The 16,640-nt window shown below is 53.8% G+C and overlaps 1 protein-coding gene across 2 annotated transcripts in view; it reads right to left on the minus strand.

The window, feature by feature from the left end:
• MAPKAPK3 (MAPK activated protein kinase 3) overlaps nucleotides 1-16,346 on the minus strand; it is a 32,503-nt gene extending 16,157 nt beyond the window's left edge. The window contains exons 1-2 of one of the 2 annotated variants that reach the window (XM_055276419.2): nucleotides 16,203-16,346; nucleotides 15,645-15,915 (exon numbers count right to left, since the gene is read on the minus strand). In XM_055276419.2, the coding sequence (XP_055132394.1) occupies nucleotides 15,645-15,863 (219 nt within the window). In that variant the 5' untranslated portion in view covers nucleotides 15,864-15,915; nucleotides 16,203-16,346. Of the gene's footprint in view, nucleotides 1-15,644; nucleotides 15,916-16,187 lie in introns of both variants that reach the window. The other variant, XM_055276410.2, reaches the window with a different exon arrangement.
• Between the last annotated feature and the right edge of the window lie 294 nt (nucleotides 16,347-16,640).

Below are 16,640 nucleotides of genomic sequence, written 5' to 3' on the forward strand. Positions count from 1 at the left end.
CCAAGCCCAGATGCCTCCATTCGGACCTCCTCTCCCACTGGGACCCCATCTCCATGGCAGGGCCTAACATTTCTTGTTGTCCAGAACTAGAAAAGCACTCTGTCTGTCTTCTTAGAGATCGAACAAAGCTGGGATGTCTGCAGTGACTCTTGGGAATCAGTCCCCAACACCCTCCTCCAGCCACTTCCTCGCCCAGGAAGTGCCCCCTATCCAGGTCCACCCACCCACACATGGGTGTCCCCATCCAGCTCACCCCAGTGCTGGGCTCTTCTCAAGTTAAAGTGCCCACAGTATCTCCATCTCTCACATACAGGAAGAGCCGAGGCTACCAGCATGGACAAGCAGTTTCCCCAACACCCCTTGCGGCCAAACCCCAACCTCCATACCCCTGGCCAATTAACCTGCAGCCCCAGCCAGGCTGCTGTATGGCCTCTGCCAGAACACCCACTGTTTCCGGGGGAAGAGAGCTGACTTATCTCTCCCATCAACGAGGCAGTAATAAATTAAGAAGCTGAAGCTCTGGATTTTGTGACAACTCACAATATGGAGACATCAGCCCTACAGCAAAGGGAACTTCGTCCTGGAGGCCAAGGATCTAGTTCCTCTCACCACCCCTTGAGGCCCTCCAAGCGCCATTACTTCTGCAAGCCCTGCTTATTAACAACAGTATTTCAGACATTTTATAATTCTAAAACAAGACAGAAGCCAAACCAAACAAAAACAGCAGATTCGCTTTAGAATGAAGAAAAAGATAAAATGCACCAGAAACCCATGTAAGTTCATAACTATAAATGAGGACAAATTTTAATTCTGAGCTTCCTGGAAGTCTTGCAAAGAAGGAAACCAGTTAGGCTCTGCTGCTTTTATTACCACATGAAGAGGAGCACAGATATTCACTGAACATCTTCTAGGATGAAATTCTAAAAGGGATTTCACATCAAACCTTATATAGGAGAAAACCTTCTGGCAACACCTTCAACAGCAATTCTGCAAAAGATACAGACTCAAATGAACATATCTAATATGGATTCCCCCATGAAGACTGCGGCCAGCACATATGCCTCAGCTATCGCCTGGCATGTGGGCCAGGAGTGCTGAGGTAACATCACCAGACCTTTATTTTCTTGGGATTCCAGCTTTGTTTTGTGCCGGAGAACAGACAGGAGAGGAGCAGCAGGGACCAGCATGGCCTCCAACACCTTCTGTCCCACCTAAGAGTCTCATCCCAGCCTCAGGCAAAGGCAGGCCAGAATGCTGAAGATTAAATCTCAGCACATGTGCTCAACACCAAATCTCAGGTGGCAAAAACTGTAGAGAACGTTGTAGGGAAATTTAGGTTTCATTGTTGGGAACCCCTATTCTTACAGAGGCAGGCCATGAATAAGACAAAACACTTTGAACCTACCATACTCCCTCTCTGACAAGTCTTCGACTCAGCCGTCTCTAAGATCTCTCCCAGCTCCCAGCTGTATGATTATTTGGGATTGTTTCCCGTGAGGATCACATCTCAAATGATATAAGAGACACCACTGGAATAGTAGAATTTATTTTACAGCCAGTTGTTGAAACCCCTGCCAGTGCTGCTGCCACCCGTGTGGGCTATTAACACACTCGGCCCTGCCAGCTAGTGTGACCCTTGCGAGGAGCTGCTTTGCCCACTCAGAGAATGGGTCACAGCCTCAGCCTCTGCTCTGCAGGGAAGACGTCAGGATGGGACTGACCCTGAATTCAGAGTTCAGAAGCAGGCTTTTCCTTCTTAAAGCTTCAGCATCTTCCTTATAATGCCAGAACCCCGCTCCCGCACCCCATGTCCTCCCTCTCCCTCCCCACAAGGGTACTGGTGCTATTTGGAGAGCTGGAAGATAGTGTCATATCTAACTTTTTAGCCACAGTTTCAAATCAGAGCCGCAGACATGTGCCATTATTCTCTCACACACTCATTTTCCGAGCTTTTGTAGCTCATTAAAGGAGCTAATGGAACCAATTTTGCAGCTATGGATGAGTTGGCCTCCTGCCAGATGAGACCTCACTTCATTAAGTTCTGACCACATCCTGTCCTCTGTCTCACCCTGTCCATTTACCTCTCCTCCTCAGAGGCTCGGTTCCAAGGAGGGTGGCTCACATGATACCACTGACCCCAAACGTCCAGGCCCCAGGTGGGTGCTGAGGGAATGAAGGAGTCAGGGAGGATTAACGCTCCCTACATGACAACAGTCTGTCCCTGGTGCTGGGCCAGTACTGTGCGGAGGCCACCTCACAGAGTAGTCACCATAACCCAACAAGCATCAGCAGCGCCCTTCTACCTGTGGGGAAATGTCCTTCTGGGAGGTTAAGCGACTTGCCCAAAGTCATACAGCTGGACAGTGAGAGTCAAGACTTGAACCTGGATCTGTCCCCTGCACTGGGGACCATGTACAGCTGCTTCACCCCTTTTCCATGCAGCTTCAAGGCTTGGAGCAGGCACTCATCCCCACAACACCAGCCTGGGGAAAACAAACAGAGAAGGCCCTGCCACTCCTTCCGAGAGCTTGGCCCATGCCCCTGGTCTGGACCAGGCCCTGCTGCTTGGTGGCTGTTACAACAATGGCAGATGTTCACGGAGCCCCGCCCTGTGACATGTCACACCCATTAGCTCTTGCCCTTCAACAACTACATTGTTAGCCACCATTTTCAGATGAGGAAACTGAGGGTCAGGGAGGCTTTGTGGATTCTCTGGGTCACATGGTTTGCACATGGCCACCACTGAGTCAGAATTCTTTGGGAACTAGGATTCAACTTTCATCCCCAAGGAGGCCTGCCCATGTACAGATCCCCTCCCAACTCCTGCAAACATGTACTGGCCCTGTCTGGGGTCTAGGCCTGGACTGGGACTGGGAATGCTGCCATGGGCACTCTGTCCTCAAGGATTTAGGGGTCTACGGATGAGTCACTGCCAACTAGGATGCTTGATGATGACATGTACACCTGGGAAACTGGTCCTGGCTCCTTCCCTTCCCTTCTCCTTTCTTTCCAGAACCAGAACCTAGCAGAACAGGCGAGATGGGGAAGGCCAGCCCCTTCTGAGAGAACTCACAAGAAAGGAGGACCCCTAAACAACCACTCCCCTTCTAGGCCAAGGCCAGGACACCTGATGGGGGGCAGGGTGGCAGCTTGACAGGCTGGGAACCTCCACCTGACCACTTCCCACCAAAGTTCTTGGGAGGGGAGGGAGTAGCTGAGGTTCCAAGCCTAGTGTGTTCCCAGGAAGCTCTGGGACAGGACAGCCAACACAAATTTTGAAATCATCAAGTCTTAGGAAGACAAGATTCCTCCAATTTACTAAATTTTGATGGCCTCAGTTGGTCTGCTTCCCACCAGCCCCAGACAACCTGGAAACAAAGGCTGAAATGCCAAGTCTGGGGGATGGGAAGAGTGGAGGGAAATGCTTCTAGAAAGAGGAAACTGAACGAGGCTCCCAGGAAGGAAGAAGGAAGAACGGTGGGAACGTGAGTGCTAGAGGGTCCCAGTGCCCCAGACCAGGGACCATGCACAGCAGGACTAGCTGCGGCCACGGGGGTCCAGGTCTATCCCCAACTCCCCTGTGGCCTTGGGCAGGCCATTCAGCCTCTCTGAGCCTCACGGGCCCAATCTGGAAAGTGAGGATGGTGCTAATACTTCTGTTCCCAGGGAGCCACGAGGAGGGAATGAGAGCACACACAAAGAGCTCAGATGAACTTGGTGTCAGGTGCACACTGAAGGTATTGGGGGCCATGATGGTATGGGTGAAAACAGTTTCTGGGTTTGCTTGGGGACTCCTGGCTTCAGGATTCCCCTGGGTCTTCCTGAAATGGCCTTACACTCCTCCCCTCCTTGTTTCCCAGAATTCAGGGAAAGCTAGGTGTTAGCCTTGGGGACCTGGGGGAGGCAGAACCTCTCCAATCCAGCAGGTCACAGGAAATGGTCTCATATCCTCAGAGGGGCACAGCCAGACTGGGCTCTTCAAAGGTGGACCAAGAACCAACCTTGAGTCCACGAATCCTGTTTTGCTGTGAAAAGCTCAATAAGGAAGGGGAAGACCTTCCAGGGTGGAGAGAGGGTGGCTGATCTCAGGGGAGGGACCCTGGGGAATGGGAATCAAGACTGAAAGAACAGAGACCCACAACAGGGAACTCACTCAGCTCTCAAGCTTGGTCAACTACAGAAGGGGGCCCATCTTCAGTTCTTTGTGGCAGCCCCCTACTCTCCCAGGTGGCAGACACCTTTATACCCCTTGACAACTCCACACATCCATTTGAACAATGTCCCTCCTGCAAAATGTGTGACCATGGCCAGTCCTTTCACCTTCCTAAGCCCCAGCTTGCATCTGTGAACTGGGCACCCACTCTCCTCCCACATGGCGCCTGTGTTACAGGTGGGAAAGAGGCCTAGAGACAGCTATGGCCTCCTCCCCTCCCCCAGAGGTTCTACAGTGAGAAAGTGGCAGGATCAGAACTCCCTCTGCCCCTGACAGGTGTGGGATCCCAGCATTCTGCCCACAGCCTTCCCACAGAGGGCTGGGGGAGGCCGCAGAGACCACTTGTGAGCCCCCTGAGTACATACTCAGAAGATCCAGGTTCTGGTATCTTCCTTTAACTTCAAAGAGGAAAAAGGGATTTTTCTATCAAAATCAGCTACATAATCTGTGAAACTTTACCCTGGTTTTATTTCTTCTGACAGTATAAAAATAGGACATTTTCATCATAAGACTGGAACATTTTAGCAAACACAAGTGTTTTGTTGTCATCTCAGAAATAATGTCCCATCAGTGGTCTCTCTTCATGAAGAGACCCCACAGCAGCAATGAAATATGTGCCCCCAACTGGCCAGTTGTGTGGCAGTGATGCCCACATAGCTGGCACAGGGTAACAAAGGGCCATACCACCCTCCCTAGCAGGGGTGGCCAGGGCAAGTGAGGTCATGCCTAGGTGACCCCTGCTGAAGCACTCAGCAGGCCAGGCCTCTGGCCAGCTCTAGAGAGAGGGGACCCAAAACCCTCCAGCTTTCAGAAGAATGACAGCTGGTCTCTCTCACCTGGAGGAGATGTCACAGAGATGACAAAGGAATCAGAAGTGGGTGTGGGGAGATGCACTGGCTCACCCCCAGAGGCATGGCACAGAGGCCCTAGGGAACCTTCCATCCCTACCCCCGACACTGACCTTCTATCTCATATCTGCTCAGCATCTCTCCCTCATCCTTTGGCTTCATTCACGTCTCTGCAGCTCCCCACACAGGCCTGGGTGAGCACAGGCAGCCATCGCTCTCCTCAGGCTCCTCCCAGGGGTAGCAGGGGCACTGGCCATCCAGGCTTCCAGTCTCCCTTGGCCCCTGGCCCCTCTCCCCTCCTGCTCATGTTCAGCCAGAGGACTCCCAAGGCACCGACACCCAGCCTACTCTCGGAAGGCTTTCTAGTCTCTGATCACACCATGGAGCCATAGCTACGAGGAAGAGGGGGAGGCTCTGCCCTCTAGGGGACCAGGGTGGTGGCCTGGCAGCTCTGAGGGACACTGCCTGTTCCTGCCATAAGACTAGGCGGCAGTGACTCACTCCCCATCTCCTGGGCCTGCCTAAGGTAAGGACACACCCTGGTACTGGCTCAGCCTGACTCAAGCACTTAATTAGGCCATGAAGTACAGTGGAAGGGGTCTCCAAACCTGAGTCATAACCCTCAGAGCTCCTGACCCTGGCAGAATATAGCCCTTGCTGGTGGCATCGCCATAGCCAAATGTTCCCCCTGAAAACACCATTTGCTGACTGGTGTGGGAGAGGCATCCTGGGGCACCCTCTGACCAGTCTCTATGCTGTCTATCTACTTGCAAGATCAGCCCCAGCAGTGGGCAAGGCAGGCCTCCCCCGATCTGCCTGCTTCCCTGGCACTGCTGATGATCATTGCCCACCTAACATGTCTTCACAGCCAAAATGGAGGCCTTTGCCAAGCAGAGCACTTAGGCCCTCATTTATTTATTTATTTTTTTTTTTTTGAGATGGAGTTTCACTCTTGACTCCCAGGCTAGAGTGCAATGGTGCAATCTCAGCTCACTGCAACCTCCATTTCCCAGGTTCAAGTGATTCTCTTGCCTCGGCCTCTCAAGTTGCTGGTATTACAAGCGTGTGCCACCTCACCCAGCTAATTTTTCTATTTTTAGTAGAGACGGGGTTTCACCAGGCTGATCTCGAACTCCTGACTTCAGGTGATCCACCCGCGTCAGCCTCCCAAAGTGCTGGGATTACAGGCAAGAGCCACTGTGCCTGGCCCAGGCTCTCATTTTGCAGATGAGCAGACTGTGGCTTCTGATCCCCAGAGGAGCACACACACAGGGAGGAATGGCTGAGAGCCAGGCCTGGGTTCCAGCACAGGGCCATGTCCATACTATGTGACCCTGGGTGAGTTACTCTGCCTTTCTGAATCTGTCTCTGCATCCATGGCATGGGCATGATAATCCATTCTGATTCTGCCATGTTTGTGCCTGGCATGGAGGAGGCACTCAGCAAGTGGGTGCCCTTATTGCCATCCCCCCGCCCCCTGTGCCACTGCCTGCCAGAAAGCATGGAGGACACCTGCCAGTCCTTCTACCACATCCTGAGAAGGGGGCTGTTAATGTTGGGTGAGCATCTATGGACAAGCTATGGGTCTCTTATGGAGGCTGAACCCTTAAGAATGAGGCAACGAGGCCAGGTGCGGTGGCTCACGCCTGTAATCCCAGCACTTTGGGAGGCCGAGGTGGGCGGATCACGAGGTCAGGAGATTGAGACCCCATCCTGGCTAACACGGTGAAACCCCATCTCTACTAAAAAAAATACAAAAAATTATCCAGGCATGGTGGCGGGCGCCTGTAGTCCCAGCTACTCGGGAGGCTGAGGCAAGAGAATGGCGTGAACCTGGGAGGCGGAGCTTGCAGTGAGCTGAGATCGCGCCACTGCACTCCAGCCTGGGTGTCTCAAAAAAAAAAAAAAAAGAATGGGGCAACGAGTGTGGCAGCTCAAAGACCTGGTCCCTCAGGCCCCTGAATGTAGCCTCTGAGCCTTAGCAGGGCAAGGGTGGTCAGGTGCAGGGTGCCAGCTAGAGAGTCTTGAGTGTTCACACCAGCTAGCGCAGGTGCAGCTCACACTCAGTTCTGCCCTCTGTAAAAATGGAGGCAGGTTGCACCTCACACCTTGAGCCCTCCCAGGCTCCCACCAGCCCCTCTGGCTGGCTCTAAGGCTCTGATTCAGGTCAGATCTCAGCCCCGTCTATACCTCACTGTGGCTAGGGAACCCTTGGGGGTCATACTGTGCCTAGTCCCACACAATTGTCCAAAGCAAAAGTCTCAGACCATTGGGCCGTAAAAGGAGACCCAACAGCAGAGACTGCAGCTAAAGTTGACTTCACACAAGCCATGGGGGGTGTGGCGGGGGACCTCCTCAGGTTACAGCTCAGCCCAAGAACTCCTGAGTCCACTGTTCTGACTGCCAAGGCTGCTGACACCTGGTCAAGGCGGGCAGCAGGAGGGGACACTGTGAGTGACATGGGTACAGCAGTCACTCCTCCTTCCTTCCCCACCCCCACCCTCCCCTGGGGTGGGGGTGGGGGAGTGAGCTGCCCGCTGACCAGGATGAGTCCTCAGCACCTGACCTGGCCCTGCTCTGTCCTCCGCCTGCCCTCAGCCTGCCAGGCTGCAGAAAAGAGGCCATCAGGCCTGAAACACATGAGACAGGCAAACTGGCAAGGCCCGGGAGAGCGGGGACAGAGCGATAGCAGGAGAAACAGGTGGAAAAGAAGAAATGAGAGGGACGAGGAGGCAGAGGACAGAAAGATCACTAGTGCCATGAGGAGAAGGCAGCAAAGACAAAGCCCTAGTCTAAAGAAAAAGGCAACCCTAATCCCAAACCCGCCTCAAAAACAAAAGCAATCTTTTCAGCATCTCTGGCCTGTCTAGTGCTGAAAGGGCCTCCTGAGGCTCCTTGTTCCCCAAACAGGAGCCTCGTGTTCCTGCTCTAAGCAAAACCTCCACAGTTCCCACACAGCAGGATTTTAATCACAATTGCACAGGGCCTAATCCACTTAGTTCCAAATGGGCAGGAGGGTGGGGAGGAGCCCAGGACCCAGAGCTCCCTTCACGCCATTCTTTCCTGTCCCTCAAGGGGCTGGCTTCCCCAGGTGCAGGGCACACCCAAGTGAGTCCTCATAAAAACCAATAATGTTTCACCAGCAAATGCACCCAGGCCACCCCAAATGAGAGCCCTGCCTTCTGAGAGTGTCTGCTGGCCTATGTTGTCCCATAGCATGAATGCAGGGATAGTAACAGTCACTGAGACTGGATCCTACTCCCCACCACATATTCAAACCCAGGGTTCAACTGCACCACAAAGGTGATGGTTTTGCAAAAGATTATGAAACTGCCTTTAGTCCAAAGTCACTTGGGGAGAATGTCGCAGGAAGCAATTTAAGCCAAGAGCACTGTTCCTCTCTCAACCCCAGGTGGGGCCTTTCATCTGGGACCACACAAGATGTCCAATAGATGGAGGGACAGCAGTAGAACTAATGTTCTCCAGGGAAAACACCAGCACTCACAGGAGCCATGGTCTCACTGCCCTGAGAGCAGCAGAGCCAGCTCTCCAGGAAGCGCTTGGTGCACACTCTCAGGGCACAGGTATGCTTGGAATGCCTCTCACCTAGGGATGTCCTCAGCTCTTGCCTGTGGGCCTTCACCATTAGACATGGCAGCCTGGAGCCAAGGGAGGTTACAGGCTTACAGAGCCAGATGTTCCAACTACTGCCTCCACCCAGGGGTCTTCCATGATGATGTCCCCAGTAGAAGAAAATGAGGGATCTAACTCCACTTCTCCAGGTGTGAAGCTCAGAAGAGATATAACAGACCTCTGTTGTAATGAAAACTGAGTCCTTCCCACATAGTCTGAACAATAGCCCAAGTGACCCAGGAGTCCCTGCAGCACCCTCAGCAATGGTGCTCTACCCTTCAAGGCCCTACACAAATGCCTCTTCCTCCACAGATTCCTCTGGTCCTCCCTCAGCTTCCCAGGCTTTGTCAGGACTTTGACACCAGCCCTGCTGAGGTCAACCACATCCTGCCAGAACACAGGTTGGTGAGTGGGAAACTGGTACTCCACAGCAGGTGCTGAATGTCTAAACCAGGCATATTGTCACACACATGCACACACACATACACATACACACACACCCACACACACATACACCCTGTGCCTTCCTCTGTCATCCACATCCTTCTCAAACCAGAGGTCTGGATTAAACTGGCAACCTCTTCCAGGAAGCCTCTCCTAGCTGGCCCAGCCCAGAAACAGTTTCCACTCGCCCACTCACCAGTCTGACTTCCTGCCCGTGGTGCTCTGGGCTTTGCCCAGCTGCACTTGTCTGAGACTCACAAGGCCTGGGAAAAGGCACACGACCTTTCCGAGGTGGCCTTCACAATCATCATGGTCCTTGTGTGCTGGCCTCTTGGGACTGCCACCTGTCCAGTCACTGGCATAGAGTTCCATACAGTGAGGAGGACTGGACAGATGTAGGTAGACACTGGCAGCATCACTCAGGGCCCAGCTGGGGCTGCCAGGGCTCCCAGTGGAGCCAGAGAGGACAATGCCAGCATCTTTCCAAGGGCCAAGTCTCAGAGACCCTCTCGTGTCCCTACAGACTTGCATGAGGAGTGAGATGACTTAGATGCTAGGACTCTGGCATCAAACTGCCTAGGCTCACAGCTCAGCCCTGCTACCCACTAGCTGAGCACTTTGGGCAAGTTGCTGACCTCTGAACCTCATCCATATAATGGGAGGGATAAGAGTTAGGTAAGATAACTCACGCTGTGCATCGTTGTGCACTGTGGACAGGGTCTGCTGGGCAGAATCCTCTGAAAAACTGTTAGCTGTTTATGGGGGTATCAGAATCCACAGCACCAAGGCCTGAATCCTGGAGAGCTGGCATAAGCTCCTAGATGGGATGGGAAAAGATCCTAGAAGCCCCAGCAGACGTGATCCTGAGAGTAGGCTGGGAGCACAGCTTCGAAAACAGTAAGCAAGGCCAGCCAGGCATGGTATGAACCATCTCAGAACAATCAACCTCTGCCTAAAATTCCACTATTTGCATTTTGTAGGGTTTGATGCCCTCCCCAGGATCTTCATGAAAAAGCAAATTGCCCATCCCTGGCAGTTAACACTCTGGCTCCTCAGATTCTTTCCTTCCAGGTAAGGAGAAGTGTTGGGAGAACCCAGGGGGCAGTGAAACTATTTCCAGCGACTCTATTGCACCGGGCTGCATAGTCCCTCCATGTGCCTCCTGATTTGTTGACTCTAACAAGTGGCCCTGCAGAGGCTGATCTGACCGGTCTGGAGATGGTAGGTGAGGGGTTGGTGGCTGCCAAATGAAAAAGGGCCTGGCCTGCCTGGCAGCTTCACCTGGCTTCAAATCCAGCTCAACAGCACCAGCCCCAACAGGCCAGCCTCACCCATGGAGCAGTGGGCACCATCCCCCCAGGGAGAGTGAGGCATCCAGGGTACTGGGCTCTGGATCCACTGCTTTCCAGTCTCTGCATCCATCATGTTCTATCTTCCTTTTGGCATTCTGGTTATACAGAGCCCCTCTGTCTACTCAGAGGTGCAGCCTGGACAGCAGGCGGGGGCAGAAATGGCCTCATGAATGGGCATTTCCTTTCTCCCAGGAATTCCCCATGAGGTCTGTTGAGGCAGTGGAACTCTTAGATTCCATTGTGAATTCCCAGACCTTAGGAGAGGAGAAATAGCATTTCTCTGTGGCTTATCTCTGAGCTGCAATCAAAGAACCCCTCTCCTGTGGAGAAGGTGCAACCTGGAAAAAGTCCAGTTCCTGATGCTCCTTCCAAAGCTCAGAGGGGCCAGAGCCTGGTTATTTTCATAAGCATTCATGAATCCCTGATATATGCCAGGCCTTGGGCCTAGGTGCTATAAAGGAGCTTTGAATCAAAGGGGAGTATTATGGCTTTAGGGGTCAAAGAAGGTTCCATTGCCCCAAAGCCAGGAACTCTGGGCAGCTTCCTGGAAGAGGTGGCACTGGAGCTGAGTCTTGACAGATGGGAAGAAATTCTTCAGTGCTGGAGAAGGAAAGATGTCACCTCAGGTAGAAAAGGGAGGTGGGCTGGACTGCAGAGGCTTTGAATGCCACAATTAGAGGCTCAGAACATACACAGCCAAGTCCCAACATCCCTGTGTAATCTCAAATCCCTGTGAGATCTCCTCCTGGTCTCCAGAGCTTAGTTTCCCATCTGTCAGGAGAAATATGACCTCTTCTGTGTTGTGCTTTGAGGTATCACTGAGATCCCACATGCAGAGCAGCCTGGCTCATGGAAGCCAACTGGCATCAAGGGGAAGGAAACTGTCCCAGAGACGGCAGCCCCAGCAACCTCCCCAGATCCTGGGAACCAGAAGGGAGATGTCTGCTACAAAGACTTGACCCAGAAGACTCTGCAGAGGTCTCCTGGACATGTGGATCCACCACCCCACCACTCTACTCTCCTTAACAAAGAAGGGAAGAAGAGGGCACTGGGAGCCTAGAAGAGCTTCCAACATGCTTTAGGGGTCAGAGGGGAAGAGCCCCCAGTCCCACAGTCCATAACACAGGGGCAGGAAAGAAAACCCCACCATTATGCCTCCGTAAGGCCTTTTATTGCTTTTCTTTCTTTCAGTTTTTGAGACGGGTCTCACTCTGTCACCCGGGCTGGAGTACAGTGGCATGACCACAGCTCACTGCAGCCTCAAACCCCTATGCTCGAGCAATCTTTCCACCTCAGCCTCTTGAGTAGCTGGGACTACGGGTGTGTGCCACCACACCTGGCTAATTTTTTTTTTTTTTTTTTTTTTGAGACAGAGTCTCACTCTGTTACCCAGGCTGGAGTGCACTGGCGTGATCTCGGCTCACTGCAACCTCCGCCTCCCAGGTTCAAGTGATTCTCCTGCCTCAGCCTCCCCAGTAGCTGGGATTACAGGCGCCCACCACTATGTCCAGCAAATTTTTGTATTTTTAGTAGAGACAAGGTTTCGCCAGGTTGGCCAGGCTGATCTCGAGCTACAGACTTCAAGTGATCCTCCCGCCTCGGCCACAGTGCTGGGATTACAGGCATAAGCCAACATACCCAGCCCTAATTTTTAAATTTTATGTAGAGATAGGGGTCTTACTATGTTGCCAAGACTGGTCTTAAACTCCTGGACTCAAATGATCCTCCTACCTCAGCCTCCCAAAGTGCTGAGATTACAGGCACAAGCCACCGCACCCAGCCTATTGCTTTTATTTAGAGATACTAAGTGCCATGGTCACTTCTGCCTGCCAAGAGGCCAAAAACCACAAGAGGGCTGGGCAGGATGTCAGGAGGGAAGAAAATTCGGGCCTCTGCTACAACCCCACTTCAAGCCATGTGACTCACTTTGGGTCCCAATTTTCACGTATGTGATAAAGTTTGAGGGACTGGATCTTGGATGTGGTGGAGTAACTGATGTGTGAAAAATCTGCAGGGCTGTGCCCAGTTAGAGGGAAAGCTGAAGGGTACTAATTAACTAGTTAAGGCTGGGAGAGGGCACAAGCAAGAGGTCAGCAGGAGAAGCAGACACTGGAGGACTGCCTGGCCCATACACCCTCTCCAAGAAAGGCAGTCCTCCAGTTCCTGCCAAGAGGACAGCAATGAGTGCTTGGGGTACAATGGAGTAGAATGACTGCACTGGCAGCAGAAGGTAGCCTTGGGAGGGAGCCACTGAGTATGACTGAGGCCAAGATGAACCAAGCAGGTGGTCAGGGGCTAAGGGAAAGCAGAAGAGGCCCAGCTTCCTGGGAGGGAGGGACCTCCTCCTCTAGGGCCTCCACAGAATAGCAACAGTTACAGGGACAGTGGCCACAGCTCTTCCTGTTTTATGAGTGTTTGCTGAGTTTCAGGCTTCCTGTTAAGCACTGTCTTCCATCTTGGGCAACAGACTCAAGAGGATGAGCATGAGACAAATGGGCAGAGATGGCCTGAATAAGGTCAAGTTATAAGACGAGGACAGGCCACCCTGGTTAACCTGGGGCACATCACCAGGGAGGCAGAAAGACACAGAGCCCACGACTGTTGCCTACGCTGAGCTGGGGCAACTGGGGGGAGAGGGCTAGGCAGATGCAAGGAGAGGACTGTGATCCATCATGAGCTGGCTAAGCTCCCTGGGCCCAGGCCTGCCCACGTACTGCGGTCCCCAGGTCCTGGTCCTCCTGGGCAATGGGCAGAAGCTATAAGTGGGGAGATGTCACCTTCCTCCTCATGGCCACAGCTACCACTCACAAGACAGGTAAAATGACTGTACCAGAGGTTGTGCTTAGCCCAATATTAGGAGATAGTAAATGCCTACTTAGCTGGGTAAGGACTTCTAGGCTTGGTCACTAGGGATACTAAGAACAGGAAGGTCCTGGAGTGGGAGGCACATCTAATCCATGTCCCCTTTGAGGGCCAATTTAGGGCCAGATCCTGAAGGTCCCAAGCTAGTAGCCCCAGCCATGCTCACCCATAAAGGGGTACAGGCCTGACCCAATTCCCAGTCCAGAACAAGGAGAGCACTGATGAGGTGCTGTGGAAGTTCTTGCAGTCAGAAGTTACCCCAAGTCACTCATCAGACATAGCATCTATGGGGAAGGGGTTAGGTCCAGCCTTACTTAAAGCTGGCACTGCGTGGGCCTACAAATTCTGGTCTCCCACCCCATCCCTGACTCACCCACAGCATCTGGACACCACAGGGGATGGTCAGAGCTCAGTCTTGGCCCACAGGGCCAAAGCCTTGGTATTAAGAAATGGGTCTCTGGCCTCAATCCCTCACCCACCCAGACTGCCCTCAATCCTAGCACAGGTGGAAGGTTAAATGGTGCCCAGAGGGGGATGAAAACTCTCATTCCTCATCCTCTTACCCCCGTCTGCCCTCAGAAGAGCCACTTTTTCCCTAAAAGACTCAGAGAATCCCATTCCTGATACTCTGAAAAGCTCCCCACCCCATTCGACTGCTGGGTTAGTGGGCAAAGAAGCTATACCTGGGGCCCAGCCCCTCCAGCTCAACCCTGATCCTCTTCTAGACCCACCTGCATGTTCCCCTCCAAGGCACTCTGGGGAGACAACCTCCTCTGTTGGCCCTAGTGGTCCTGGGAAAGACACAGAGAGCTGGGTCCAGCTCCCTGCTCAGAGGCTTTAAGATCTTATGTCTTAAGTAAGTCCTGTAACCTCTCCAGACTTGTATCAGGTCCTGTACCAAGTGCTTTAAACGTATAATCTCATCTCATGTTCACAACAACTCCTTATCTTTCCCCATGAATAGATGCAGAAACCTGGCTTCCAGAGTCTAGGATATCATCCAAGGTCATGAAACCGGCAAACACAGGATACCTATTAGCCATATCTAGAGGACTCTGCACTTGGACTCATAATTAAAACTTGTGTAAAGGCCAGGCGCGGTGGCTCACGCCTGTAATCCCAGCACTTTGGGAGGCCGAGGCAGGCGGATCACGAGGTCAAGAGATTGAGACAATCCTGGCCAACATGGTGAAACCCTGTCTCTACTAAAAATACAAAAAATTATCTGGGTGTGGTGGCGCATGTCTGTAGTCCCAGCTACTCAGGAGACTGAGGCAGGAAAATCGCTTGAACCTGGGAGGTGGAGGTTGCAGTGAGCCGAGATTGTGCCACTGCACTCCAGCTTGGCAACAAAGCGAGACTTTGTCTCAAAAAAAAAAAATCTTTTGTAAAACGAGAAGGGCCTTTGCTGTACTTCTAGCCTCCAGGAGCCACTATCCCTGCCATGCTCTACCCATCCATTGGCACAAGCTACAAATGAGTAAAGACCCCAGAGATGACAGATTCAAGGGATTCTGGGTATGGGGTGTGGCCCTAGGCCCAGAACTGTATGCCTTAAGCCGGAACCAGGTACCCGCCCCTAGCATCCCCCGACCCCCACCATGCCACCTATATCAGCATGCCAGGTCTCCAGGGAGCCTATAGTCTGAGGTGGTTAGATGGCTGGCCCGCCCTCTGCCCAGGAACCAGGGGTGGGTTGAACCAGGGCCTGTCCCTTTCAACATGGGACCAGCGACTCGTCAGGGGTCTATCAGCAGCCTCCTGAGGCTCCACAGGTGCAGTGGGCATCAGCCTTGTCCTCTGGCCAGCCCTGGGAGGCTCACACCACTCCAGCCCAGACAGGCAAGGGCCACAGGGAAGAAGCAGTCCCACCCAAGCCTTGGTGGGGGCTCAGCTTCCAGCAAAGGGAAACAGATCCATTCCAGTCAGAGGAGCTTCACATAGAAAGGGCAGCCAAGCTGAACAAGAGATCCCCTTTGGACCTGAACACATGGGTCCAGCCAGAATCCCAGAGTCAAGAGTCACCCCTTCCCTGCTTCCGGATACAGCATATCTAGCCATAGTGACTCCACCCCTTGCTCACTGGGACACTCAACGCTTAGCTAGACTATGCCTCAGTTTCCCCATCTGTAAAGTAGGGAGGACCACAAGCCTGACCTTACAGGAGAGTATGACGATGAAACATGTTGCTGAGCATAGGAAGCTTAGCAGGTGCGCTAGACATAGCTTCACCCACAGGCTTCCGCTGTGGACCCTCCAGGATACCCCAGGCCTCAGTGAGGGCTCACTGACCTTCAGGGCACACTTCTGCCCAGTGCGCCGATGGAAGCACTCCAGCACTTTGCCGTTCACACCCAGGCCCAGCACCTGCTTGGACAACTGGTAGTCGTCGGTCACTGCGTACTTCTTGGGCTCCCGCCGCCCCCCCGGAGCACCGCCCAAACCGGGTCCGCCGGGTGCAACTGGCGGGGGCACAGGGCCCCCCTGCTCCTCTGCTGTTTCACCATCCATGGCCCCCGCGGGGCGCTCAGAGGCGGCCCCAGCCTGGCGCTTCTAGTGGCACCTGGGGGAAAGGGGAAGAGTGAGTCCCGCCCAGACTTTTCCAACACACCCCAGCCTTGGAGCCTCTGAACTGCGCTGGGCTGCGAGCCCGGGGCAAGCTGGGAGTGTGGGATGAACGGCCTGAGAGTAGAGACGTGCAGCAGGGGGCGGTGGTCGCGCGGCCGGGTAAAAGCGAGCACCGCCCGGGCACGTGTCAAGAAGAGAAGGGGCCGGGCGCCTAATGGCCGCGAGGTCCCCGGAGGAGGCCGCAGAGGGGGCCCAGCGAGGGCGTACCTGGCGGCAACGCACCTTGCTGAGGTACCGGCGACGGGCAGGAGCGGCGGTCGCAGGAGCTGGCGGCCGCAGAGCGCCCAGGGCCGAGAGTCGCGCTGCCGGCGCCCACGTGACCTCCCCCGCCCCACTCCACCCTCCCTGCTCCCTGCGCGTCATCCCAACTTGGGGCCCCGCTAGGTCAGCCTTAAAGGGCCAGGCGGACCATGGCTGGGTCCCGCCCCCGAGCCGGAACAAAATAGGAGGCGTGGCTTCCCAAGGGGGCGGTTACTTCCTCGGTTTCCAGGGACACCCAGGGAGGCCCCTGCACTGGCAGTCTGCTACTGTGCGGGTCCCGGGTTTTACTCGCAACCTAGAACGTGACAGCGCAGGACGTCTTATTTCTCTTGAAAGCTCTCCTTAAGCTGGGTGTTTGCTCTGCACGCTGCCAGGTGGCCCTCCAGTATGGCTTGCTAG

Source organism: Symphalangus syndactylus, chromosome 1 (assembly GCF_028878055.3).
Source record: "Symphalangus syndactylus isolate Jambi chromosome 1, NHGRI_mSymSyn1-v2.1_pri, whole genome shotgun sequence".
Classification (NCBI taxonomy): Eukaryota; Metazoa; Chordata; class Mammalia; order Primates; family Hylobatidae; genus Symphalangus; species Symphalangus syndactylus.